Source organism: Globicephala melas, chromosome 13 (genome assembly GCF_963455315.2).
Source record: "Globicephala melas chromosome 13, mGloMel1.2, whole genome shotgun sequence".
In the NCBI taxonomy this organism is placed as follows: Eukaryota; Metazoa; Chordata; class Mammalia; order Artiodactyla; family Delphinidae; genus Globicephala; species Globicephala melas.
The window spans coordinates 54,483,061-54,495,188 of record NC_083326.1 but is presented as its reverse complement, the minus strand read 5'-3'; the positions used below and the strand labels follow the sequence as shown (position 1 = coordinate 54,495,188).

General features: G+C 38.6%; 1 protein-coding gene across 1 annotated transcript in view; it reads left to right on the top strand.

Annotated features, from left to right (window-relative positions):
• The window catches only part of METTL4 (methyltransferase 4, N6-adenosine), a 144,490-nt gene extending 132,954 nt beyond the window's left edge, over nucleotides 1–11,536 (top strand). The window contains exon 9 of the mRNA XM_070047010.1: nucleotides 11,501–11,536. Coding sequence (XP_069903111.1) covers nucleotides 11,501–11,505 — 5 coding nt within the window. The 3' untranslated portion in view covers nucleotides 11,506–11,536. The remainder of the gene's footprint in view (nucleotides 1–11,500) is intronic.
• Nucleotides 11,537–12,128: the final 592 nt, after the last annotated feature.

Here is a 12,128-nt window from a genome sequence, read left to right as displayed (position 1 = left end):
AAAGAAATTATTATTATTTATAATTTATGCAAGAAACCTCAGTCATTACAGCAGAAGGAACCCAGTTAGGGATATAAGAAATGGAAAAGCATTTTTCAAAATCAAAGGAACTAAGCCGATTACACTCTATATACAGGCTCTTGCTTATGCAGCTGCGAAAGCATTATCATTCTCATTTTATATGAGGAAACAGAGGTCCAGAAGAGGTAAATAAACTTCCTAAGTTTTTACTGTTGGAGCAGTATATGCAGAGCTCATATATAAATCCAAGCCTGTTGAGTTTTCCCTATCTCATGCTGCTTTCCTTGAGACTGGGGATTTCAGCCTGGCCATGGCAGACAGGATTTTTATGGACAGACAGAAAGAGTATGTGTAGGAATGATAACCACCCATCTCTTAAGGTGATTAGAGAGATGCCCATGTGGCTCTAAACAAGGCCAACCCTCCTTGGAGGACTTTGCTTATAATAGGTACTTAATACCCACTAGTTGAAAGAGTGAAGATCTGAAAATTTTTATCCAGATTCTTAAACATGCCCCTAAGGGACTTCTTCATGAACCAAAACATTTGTCTTCAAAGGGTGTTCAACACACTATATTAGCCCAGTTTTCTTTTGACAAGTGCTTGGTGATCACTGATTTTCAAACTACGGGAGATGAAGAAGACAATCTGAATTGGAACCCACCCTAGAACATTCAATGCATATGGGAATAGGTGCCCTTATCCCATCTGCTTCTGGAAGATGTAGAAGCCACAGGCCAACAGTAAGCATTTTCATATTACCATTTATCAGGGCTCAGTAGTGTTCACCAGATGGGCTTTTATGAGCCAGTAGAGTTGCTTCTCTTTCTACAGTAGCTTACCTACATCCTTTTTTTAAATTGTAATTCGACTCTGAAGTACCAGAAAATGAACTGCTTGGTGTAATCATTAATTTGAAAAGTTTAAATATCACCCATTTTGTGCAAGTTGTATTTCAAGATTTAAAAAAAGTTCATTTAAAGGGTGAAAAAAAGTAGCGACAGCAGTCTTTTCCAAGAAACATCAGGGTTTCCATCGTTAATTAGTTAATATAGTACTTGTAAAGTGCTTAGAAGATGAAAAGCATCGTGTAATTAAGTGTCGCCTTTCTTATCAGTACCAATAGACTTTAATCACATTATAAGGTTATAGCCTATCTATTTTGCTCCACTGGAGAGTTTTTTTTTTTTCCTTTCTTATATTGTAGGTATTTCTTTAGAAGAAAATAAGGAAAGAAATTATTCTCCCTGGGTTTCTGTTAATGTTTTCTGCCCTTAAACCAATAGAGACTTCTGTGGTTTTTGTGGGTTTTGTAATCCAGTCATGGGTTCATAATGCCTGGGGTGTGGGGCTGGGGGACTGGAGGGGGTCTGGAGTGGCAATGAAATGTAAAACCTCTCTAATCCTGACCTCCATCCTCTTCTGAGTATTCTACTTCTTGCAGCCTATTGGACAGCTGTCCTCAGATGTTTACTGACCCCCTAAAAACAAAACGTGATTTGAACCCAGCTTTCCACTCAGACTGTTGCCCCTAACTTTATTCTGTTATAAGCACTGCCATCCTTCTTTACTCTCAGAATTGTAAATTTGTAGTTACCATTTATCACTCCTCTCTTCAGTCTTAGTTGTCTAGCCAGTTATTAAGTCCCAAGGCTTATTGGATTTGTCTCCTCTTTATGGAGACCCCAGTGACAGCTTTGGTTTAGGTCTTCTGGCCACTTGTCACTTTTCTGCTTCCCGTTGTTTATAATATAAGCACATTCTTAGATTTTGAAAGGGTCCTTGAGCATCCCAGATGAAAGTTTTTTTTCCTTTAAGCAAGGAATTTTATTTAAACTATGAAAAATAGCCTCATACACTGTGAATAGCATTTGTTATTATTACCTTGTGAGGTTAATACCTTAAAATTCTACCATAAGCAGAGGTCCTGCCTAGGAAAGTCCTAACAGTTTGTTGGGGGAGATAACTAAGTAGATTTTTTTTTCCATTAGTGAATTATTTATTTTGCAATTAATCAAGGTTGTAATATTCTTTAAACTTTTATGTTGAAGACATAATTTAAACAAATTATTTGTTTATAATCCCAACACCCAACTACGTAGGGAGAAACAAAGCAATGAATTCATAATCACATAGAGTTACTTATGTAGGGGAGGAAGAATTCTCCTCTACCCTCTTGGGTGTCCGGCTGGGCCTAAGAATTACACTGACATAAGACAGATGAACAGGAGCAAAGCATACATATTTTATGGAAATTTTACATGTAAATGGGAGGCTTCACAAGAGAATAAAGACCTGAAGAAGTGACCAGAGCAGGAAGCTTTTATATCTTTTAGACAAAGGAATGAAAAATTTGTGAAGAATTCACAAGACAAAGGGGTTGGGGCTATGGGTAGTAAATAGTGAAGAAGTAACTAGAAAGATGAGAGTTAGCTTAACACGTTTGTTTATATAGCCTCCTTGGCCCTAAATTCCCAGTGGTGATAAGGATGTCTTCTACCCTCCTGGTAGAGGGAGAATGCCTTTTCACATGTAGCCATAATTCCCATGGTTGTTTCAGCCTTTGGTCTGTATTTACTTAAATAATTTCAAAGCTTCCCACTATCATCCTTTTATCAGAGCCTCTCTGTTTTGTAGTTCTTTGTTTTGATTCACCTTGTCTTTGATCGGAATTACTATTCAGTAGTTTTTTTAAGAAGGATTGCATTCATGTGCTTTCATTTAAGTAATGTTTTATTTGTTCTTTTTTTCCTGAGCTCATTAAATATACTTTTAAATCTCCTTTTGAACAAAAAACCAGAATGTTTCACAAATTTGTCATCCTTTCTCAAGGCCCATGCTCATACAACCTCAATCTTTAAAATTATAGGACATGTACTGCAGCCTATAGGCTGTATGATATTACTATCATTTAACTCATCAGCAATAGCCATGCTTTGAGTAGTGCTGTTGTAAAGCTATGGGGCAAAACCTGGACATTTTGCCTTTTATAAATTTTATTTTATTTTTAAAAATTAATTAATTAAATTTTGGCTGCATCGTGTCTTTGTTGTTGCACGCGGGCTTTCTCTACTTGTGGCAAGCGGGGGTACTCTTCGTTGTGATATGAGGGCTTCTCATTGTGGTGCCTTCTTCTGTTGTGGAGCACAGGCTCTAGGCACACAGGATTCAGTAGTTGTGGCAAGTGGGCTCAGTAGTTGTGGCTCACGGGCTCTAGAGCGCAGGCTCAGTAGTTGTGGCAATGGGCTTAGTTGCTCTGCGGCATGTGGGATCTTCCCAGACCAGGGCTTGAACTCGTGTCCCCTGCATCGGCAGGCAGATTCTTAAGCACTGCGCCACCAGGGAAGTCCCTTACATTTTAAAAGTTTTTTTTTTCTTAACATCTTTACCAGAGTATAATTGCTTTACAGTGGTGTGTTAGTTTCTGCTTTATAACATAGTGAATCAGCTATACATGTACGTATATCCCCCATATCTCCGCCCTTTTGCGTCTCCCTCCCAGCCTCCCTATCCCACCCCTCTAGGTGGTCACAAAGCACAGAGCTGATCTCCCAGTGTTATGCGGCTGCTTCCCGTTAGCTATCTGTTTTACACTTGGCAGTATATATAAGTCCATGCCACTCTCTCACTTCGTCCCAGGTTACACTTCCCCCTCCTCATGTCCTCAAGTGCAATTTCTACGTCTGCGTCTTTATTCCTATCCTGCCCCTAGATTCTTCATAACCATTTTTTTTTTTAGATTATATATATATGTGTTAGCATATGGTATTTGTTTTTCTCTTTCTGACTTACTTAACTCTGTATGACAGACTCTAGGTCCATCCACCTCACTGCAAATAACTCAATTTTGTTTCTTTTTATGGTTGAGTAATATTCCATTGTATATATATGCCACATCTTCTTTATCCATTCACGTGTCGATGGACACTTAGGTTGCTTCCATGTCCTGCCTATTGTAAATGGAGCTGCAATGAACATTGTGGTACATGGCTCTTTTTGAATTATGGTTTTCTCAAGGTATATGCCTAGTAGTGGGATTGCTGGGTCGTATGGTAGTTCTATTTTTAGTTTATTAAGGAGCCTCCATACTGTTCTCCATAGTGGCTGTATAAATTTACATTCTCAACAACAGTGCAAGAGGGTTCCCTTTTCTCCACACCCTCTCCATTATTAATTGTTTGTAGATTTTTTGATGATGGCCATTCTGACTGGTGTGAGGTGATACCTCATTGTAGTTTTGATTTGCATTTCTCTAGTGATTAATGATGTTGAGCATTCTTTCATGTGTTTGTTGGCAATCTGTATATCTTCTTTGGAGAAATGTCTATTTAGGTCTTCTGCCCATTTTTGGATTGATTGTTTTTTTGATATTGAGCTGCATGAGCTGCTTGTAAATTTTCGAGATTAATCCTTTGTCAGTTACTTCATTTGCAAATATTTTCTCCCATTCTGAGGGTTGTCTTTTCATCTTCTTTATGGTTTCCTTTGCTGTGCAAAAGTTTTTAAGCTTCATTAGTACCATTTGTTTATTTTTGTTTTTATTTCCATTTCTTTAGGAGGTGGGTCAAAAAGGATCTTGCTATGATTTATGTCATAGAGTGTTCTGCCTATGTTTTCCTCTAAGAGCTTTATAATGTCTGGCCTTACATTTAGGTCTTTAATCCAGTTTGAGTTTATTTTCGTGTATGGTGTTAGGGAGTGTTCTAATATCATTCTTTTACAAGGAGCTGTCCAGTTTTCCCAGCACCATTTATTGAAGAGGCTATCTTTTCTCCACTGTATATTCTTGCCTCCTTTATCAAAGATAAGGTGACCATATGTGTGTGGGTTTATCTCTGGGCTTTCTATCCTGTTCCATTGATCTATATTTCTGTTTTTGTGTCAGTACCATACTGTCTTGATGACTGTAGCTTTGTAATATACTCTGAAGTCAGGGATCCTGATTCCTCCAGCTCCATTTTTCTTTCTCAAGATTGCTTTGACTATTCGGGGTTTTTTGTGTTTCCATACAAATTGTGAAATTTTTTTGTCCTAGCTCTGTGAAAAATGCCATAGGTAGTTTGATAGGGATTGCATTGAATCTGTGGATTGCTTTGGGTAGTATAGTCATTTTCACAATGTTGATTCTTCCAATCCAATGACATGGTATATCTCTCCAACTGTTTGTATCATCTTTAATGTCTGTCATCAGTGTCTTATAGTTTTCTGCATACAGGTCTTTTGTCTGCTTAGGTAGGTTTATTCCTAGGTATATTATTCTTTTTGTTGCCATGGTAAATGGGAGTGTTTCCTCAATTTCTCTTTCAGATTTTTCATCATTAGTGTAGAGGAATGCAAGAGATTTCTAGGCATTAATTTTGTATCCTGCTACTTTACCAAATTCATTGATTAGCTCTAGTAGTTTTCTGGTAGCATCTTTAGGATTCTCTATGTATAGTATCATGTCATCTGCAAACAGTGACAGCTTTATTCTTCTTTTCTGATTTGGATTCCTTTTATTGTTTTTCTTCTGTGATTGCTGTGGCTAACACTTCCCAAAGTATGTTGAATAGTAGTGGTGAGAGTGGGCAACCTTCTCTTGTTCCTGATCTTAGTGGAAATGGTTTCAATTTTTCACCATTGAGAACGTTGATGGTTCTTGGTTTGTCATATATGGCCTTTATTATGTTGAGGTAAGTTCCCTCTACTCCTACTTTCTGCAGGGTTTTTATCATAAATGGGTGCTGAATTTTGTTGAAAGCTTTTTTTGCATCTATTGAGATGATCATATGGTTTTTCTCCTTCAATTTGTTAATATGGTGTATCACATTGGTTGATTTGCATATATTGAAGAATCCTTGCATTCCTGGGATAAACCCCATTTGATTATGGTGTATAATCCTTTTAATGTGCTGTTGGATTCTGTTTGCTAGTATTTTGTTGAGGATTTTTGCATCTATGTTCATCAGTGATATTGGCCTGTAGATTTCTTCTTTTGCAACATCTTTGTCTGGTTTTGGTATCAGGGTGATGGTGGTCTCACAGAATGAGTTTGGGAATGTTCCTCCCTCTGCTATATTTTGGAAAAGTTTGAGAAGGATAGGTGTTAACTCTTCTCTAATGTTTGATAGAATTCACCTGTGAAGCCACCTGGTTCCGGGCTTTTGTTTGTTGGAAGATTTTTAATCACAGTTTCAATTTCAGTGCTTGTGATTGGTCTGTTTATATTTTCTATTTCTTCCTAGTTTTTTCTCAGAAGGTTGTGCTTTTCTAAAAATTAGTCCACTTCTTCCATGGTTGTCCATTTTATTGTCATATAGTTGCTTGTAGTAATCTCTAATGATCCTTTGTATTTCTGCAGTGTCAGTTGTTACTTTTCCTTTTTCATTTCTAATTCTGTTGATTTGAGTCTTATCCCTTTTTTTCTTGATGAGTCTGGCTAATGGTTTATCCATTTTGTTTATCTTTTCAAAGAACCAGCTTTTAGTTTTATTGATCTTTGCTATTGTTTCATTCATTTTTTTCGTTTATTTCTGATCTGATCTTTATTATTTCTTTTCTTCTGCTAACTTTGGGATCTTTTTGTTCTTCTTTCTCTAATTGCTTTAGGTGTATGTTTAGATTGTTTATTTGAGAGTTTTCTTGTTTCTTTAGGTAGGATTGTATTGCTATAAACCTACCTTTCAGAACTGCTTTTGTTGCATCCCATAGGTTTTGGGTAATCGTGTTTTCATTGTGATTTTTTTCTAGGTATTTTTTGATTTCCTCTTTGATTTCTTCAGTGATCTCTTGGTTATTTAGTAGTGTATTGTTTGGCCTCCATATGTTTTTGTCTTCTATAGGTTTTTTTTTCCTGTAATTTATATCTAGTCTCATAGCATTGTCTTTGGAAATGCTACTGGATACGAGTTCAATTTTCTTAAATTTACCAAGGCTTGATTTGTGACCCACGATAGGATCTATCCTGGAGAATGTTCCATGAGCACTTGAGAAGAAAGTGTATTTTGTTGTTTTTGGATGGAATGTCCTATAAATATCAATTAAGTCCATCTTGTTTAATGTATCATTTAAAGCTGTGTTTCCTTATTGATTTTCATTTTGGATGATCTGTCCATTGGTGAAAGTGGTGTATTAAAGTCCCCTTTTATGATTGTGTTACTGTCTATTTCCCCTTTTATGGCTGTTAGCATTGCCTTATGTATTGAGGTGCTCCTATGTTGGGTGCATATATATTTACAATTGTTATATCTTCTTCTTGGATTGATCCCTTGATCATTATGCCATGTCTTTGTCTCTTTTGATAGTCTTTATTTTAAAGTCTATTTTGTCTGATATGAGAATTGCTACTCCAGCTTTCTTTTGATTTCCATTTGCATGGAATACCTTTTTCCATCCCTTCACTTTCAGTCTGTATGTGTCCCTAGGTCTGAAGTGGGTCTCTTGTAGATACCATATATACAGGTCTTGTTTTTGTATCCATTCAGCCAGTCTATATCTTTTGGTTGGAGCATTTAATCCATTTACATTTAAGGTAATTATCGATATGTATGTTCCTATTACCATTTTCTTATTTGTTTTGGGTTTGTTATTTTAGGTCTTTTCCTTCTCTTGTTTTTCCTGCCTAGAGAATTTCCTTTAGCATTTGTCTTAAAGCTGGTTTGGTGGTGCTGAATTCTCTTAGCTTTTGCTTGTCTGTAAAGGTTTTAATTTCTCCGTTGAATCTGAATGAGATCCTTGCTGGGTAAAGTAATCTTGGTTGTAGGTTTTTCCTTTCATCACTTTAAATATGTCCTGCCGCTCCCTTCTGGCTTGCAGAGTTTCTGCTGAAAGATCAGCTGTTAACCTTATGGGGATTCCCTTGTATGTTATTTGTTGCTTTTCACTTGCTACTTTTAATATTTTTTCTTTGTATTTAACTTTTGATAGTTTGATTAATATGTGTATTGGTGTGTTTCTCCTTGGATTTTTCCTGTATGGGATTCTCTGTGCTTCCTGGACTTGATTAACTATTTCCTTTCCCATATTAGGGAAGTTTTCAAGTATAATCTCTTCAGATATTTTCTCAATCCCTTTCTTTTTCTCTTCTCCTTCTGGGACGCCTATAATTCGAATGTTGGTGTACTTAATGTTGTCCCAGATGTCTCTGAGACTGTCCTCAATGCTTTTTATACTTTTTGTTTATTCTGTTTTGCAGTAGTTATTCCACTATTTTATCTTCCAGGTCACTTGTCCGTTCTTCTGCCTCAGTTATTCTGCTATTGATTCCTTCTAGAGAATTTTTAATTTCATTTATTGTGTTGTTCATCATTGTTTGTTTGCTCCTTACTTATTCTAGGTTCTTGTTAAATATTTCTTGCATTTTGTCTATTCTATTTCCAAGATTTTGGATCATCTTTACTATCATTATTCTGAATTCTTTTTCATGTAGACTGCCTATTTCCTCTTCATTTGTTAGGTCTGGTGGGTTTTTATCTTGCTCCTTCTTCTGCTGTGTGTTTTTCTGTCTTCTCATTTTGCTTATCTTACTGTGTTTGGGATCTCCTTTTTGCAGGCTGCAGGTTCGTAGTTCCTGTTGTTTTTGGTGTCTGTCCCCAGTGGCTAAAGTTGGTTCAGTGGGTTGTGTAGGCTTCCTGGTGGAGGGGACTAGTGCCTGTGTTCTGGTGGATGAGGCTGGATCTTGTCTTTCTGGTGGGCAGGTCCACATCTGGTGGTGTGTTTTGGGGGTGTCTGTGGACTTATTATGATTTGAGGCAGCCTCTCTGCTAATGGGTGGGGTTGTGTTCCTGTCTTGTTAGTTGTTTGGCATAGGATGTCCAGCACTGTAGCTTGTGGGTCATTGAGTGGACCTGGGTCTTAGCGTTGAGATGGTGATCTCTGAGACAACTTCCACCGTTTGATGTTACGTGGGGCCAGGAGGTCTCTTGTGGACCAATGTCCTGAACTCAGCTCTCCTACCTCAGAGGCACAGGCCTGACACCCGGCTGGAGCACCAAGACCCTGTCAGCCACACGGCTCAAAAAGAAAGGGAGAAAAAAAGAAACAAAGAAAGAAAAAAAATTAAAAAATAATTTTTAAAAACAAAAAATTAGTAATAAAAAAAGGAAAAAAAAAAAAGAATGAAAGAAAGAAGAGAGCAACCAAACCAAAAAACAAATCCACCAATGATAACAAGTGCTAAAAAGTATACTTAAAAAATACAAAAAAACAAGAAAACCTGACAGACAGAACCCTAGGACAAATGGTAAAAGTGTCAATTTATGACAAAATCACACAAAGAAGCATACAGATACAGACTCACAAAAAGAGAAAAAGGGAAAAAAATATATATCATTGCTCCCAATGTCTACCACCTCAATTTTGGGATGATTTATTGTCTATTCAGGTATTCCACAGATGCAGGGTACATCATGTTGATTGTGGAGATTTAATCCTCTGCTCCTGAGGCTGCTGGGAGAGATTTCCCTTTCTGTTCTTTGTTCGCACAGCTCCTGGGGTTCAGGTTTGGATTTTGCCCCTCCTCTCCCTGTAGGTCACCTGAGAGCCACTGTTCCCTGCTGAGACAGGATGGGCAGCTGATTCAGGGGCTCTGGCTCACTCAGGCCAGGGGGAGGGAGGGGTACGGAATGTGGGGTGGGCCTGTAGCGGCAGAGGCTGGCATGACGTTGCAACAGCCTGAGGTGTGCCTTATGTTCTCCTGGGGTAGTTGTCCCTGGATCACGGGACCCTGGCAGTGGCGGGCTGCACAGGCTCCTGGGAGGGGAGGTGTGGACAGTGACCTGTGCTTGCATGCAGGCTTTTTGTTGGCTGCACTAGCAGCCTTAGCGTTTCATGCCCGTCTCTGGTGTCCACGCTGATAGCCGCAGCTCGGGCCCGTCTCTGGAGCTCATTTAGGCAGTGCTCTGAATCCCCTCTCCTTGGGCACCCCGAGACAGTGGTTTCTTGCCTCTTAGGCAGGTCCAGAGTTTTCCCTGGACTCCCTCCTGGCTGGCTGTGGCACACTAGCCCCCTTCAGTCTGTATTCACGCAGCCAACCCCAGTCCTCTCACTGGGGTCTGACTTCCAAAGCCCGAGCCTCAGTTCCCAGCCCCCACCTGCCCCAGCGGCTGAGCAAACAAGGCTCTCGGGCTGGTGAGTGCCGGTCGGCAGCGGTCCTCTGTGCGGGAATCTCTCCGCTTTGCCCTCTGCACCCCTGTTGCTGCACTCTCCTCTGTGGCTCCGAAGCTTCCCCACCCCCCCGACACCCCCTGTCTCTGCCAGTGAAGGGGCTTCCTAGTGTGTGGAAACTTTACCTCCTTCACATTCCCTCCCAGTAGTGCGGGTCCCTTCCCTATTCTTTTGTCTCTGTTTTTTCTTTTTTCTTTTGCCCTACCCAGGTACGTGGGGAGTTTCTTGCCTTTTGGGAGGTCTGAGGTCTTCTGCCAGCGTTTGGTAGGTGTTCTGTAGGAGTTGTTCCACATGTAGGTGTATTTCTGATGTATTTGTGGGGAGGAAGGTGATCTCCACGTCTTACTCCTCCTCCATCTTGAAGGTCTCCCCCATTTTAAAAGTTTTTATTGTGCTTTATCATATGCACATATAACAGACACTTAAGTGTTGGAATTTCCTTAGAGATCCTCTAGTCAACCTTGAACTCCATGAATTTTTTGTCTTCTTACAATATCATTGAAAAATTTCCAACTCCTGCTTGAAGACTTCCACTGACATGGTGCTCGCTATTTTAGTTGAAGTTCTTTTGATTGTTGAAAATTCTTATATTGAATAGAAAGCTCTGTCATTGTCATTTCTGCTCATTAGCTGGTATAATGAAAGTATGCCTATCTCTTCTTCTTTGAGATCTTTCAACAATTTGAAGAATATGTCTAACCTAATTCTTCTCCACTCACACTTTCCTCCTTTGTTATCTGTATTTTGAAGAAAGGTCTTCTGGGAAAATTTACCTGTAATCTTTCCTTCTTTTTAATTAACTCAATAGCTTTTTAAATTACTTACTTCCTTTTTGAGAATTCTGTGCAAATATAGTTTATGAGTATGGATTGTTTTGTGAGTAAAATTATAAAGTAGCAAGTCATTTGCATTAAGAATATACATGATGTCTGTATAGTATAAATTCATATCTACTAAGAGGATGACATCAAAGCTTGGTAAATAAAAATATCACACACATATCGAGGACTGATCTTGTGTTCCCAAAACACAAAAAAATTCTATGAGACCACATAAAAACTGTCCATTTAGGCAGGGGGCCTGGAGTACAAGACATGGGGAATAGAGGTTCCCTGCGCTGGGTGAGGGAAAGAGCACAGGCTGCTCACTCCATGCAACGTAGGTGATAAAATCCTCTAAAAAGCCATTCCAGGATGGAGAAGCTTTGAAGATGGTTTTCATCTCCAATTTCTGTGGACATGTCTGACCTTTAATATTACTAAGTAAGTTAAGAACTAGAGGAAACATCAGTGCCCTTTCTCTCCCTCTTCTCCATTTCTTTCTTTTTTTTCCCCAGAATAAATAGAAGATGGAGGAGAGACAGACTGTTGTTGTTGGTTTCTCAGCAGGACTGGGGAAAAACTCTCTGTGGCAGAGTAAGTGATAAAAAACCTTAGAACTTTTTTTGAAATGTAAATCTAAATATGCTTAGTGGTCAGTATTCCTCTTAATTACCTAGTGATAATTATCCAAATGAAACCCAAACTATAGCATCATGTGCACACAGTATTTTCAAATTCTTGATCTGGACCGCTTCTCTGACTAATGCATCCCGTTTTCATCATCCTATTTAGGCTGCTTTATACTGTTGGCTCATACTGATTTTATCCTTAAAGAAATTAGCAGGTAATTTTCATAAGAAATGTAGTTAAAGCAGATCTCCTTATGCTATATTTGTGCAATTAAAAAAATCCCCAAATTTAAATGTAAGATTTTACATTTATTCTTGTCTAATTTTTTTGATGTCGTTTCAAACACCAAGATAATTTTGAATATTAGGTCTATCTGTCATCACATCAGTGCTTTATTTGGCTTTCTATGAGAACCTGATAAGGATATCTTCATGTGTCTTCATTTAGATAAAAAATTACAAGGAGTTGAATAAAACAGGAGCAAGGTCGGGGTCCTGTGGCTTGGCACAAATA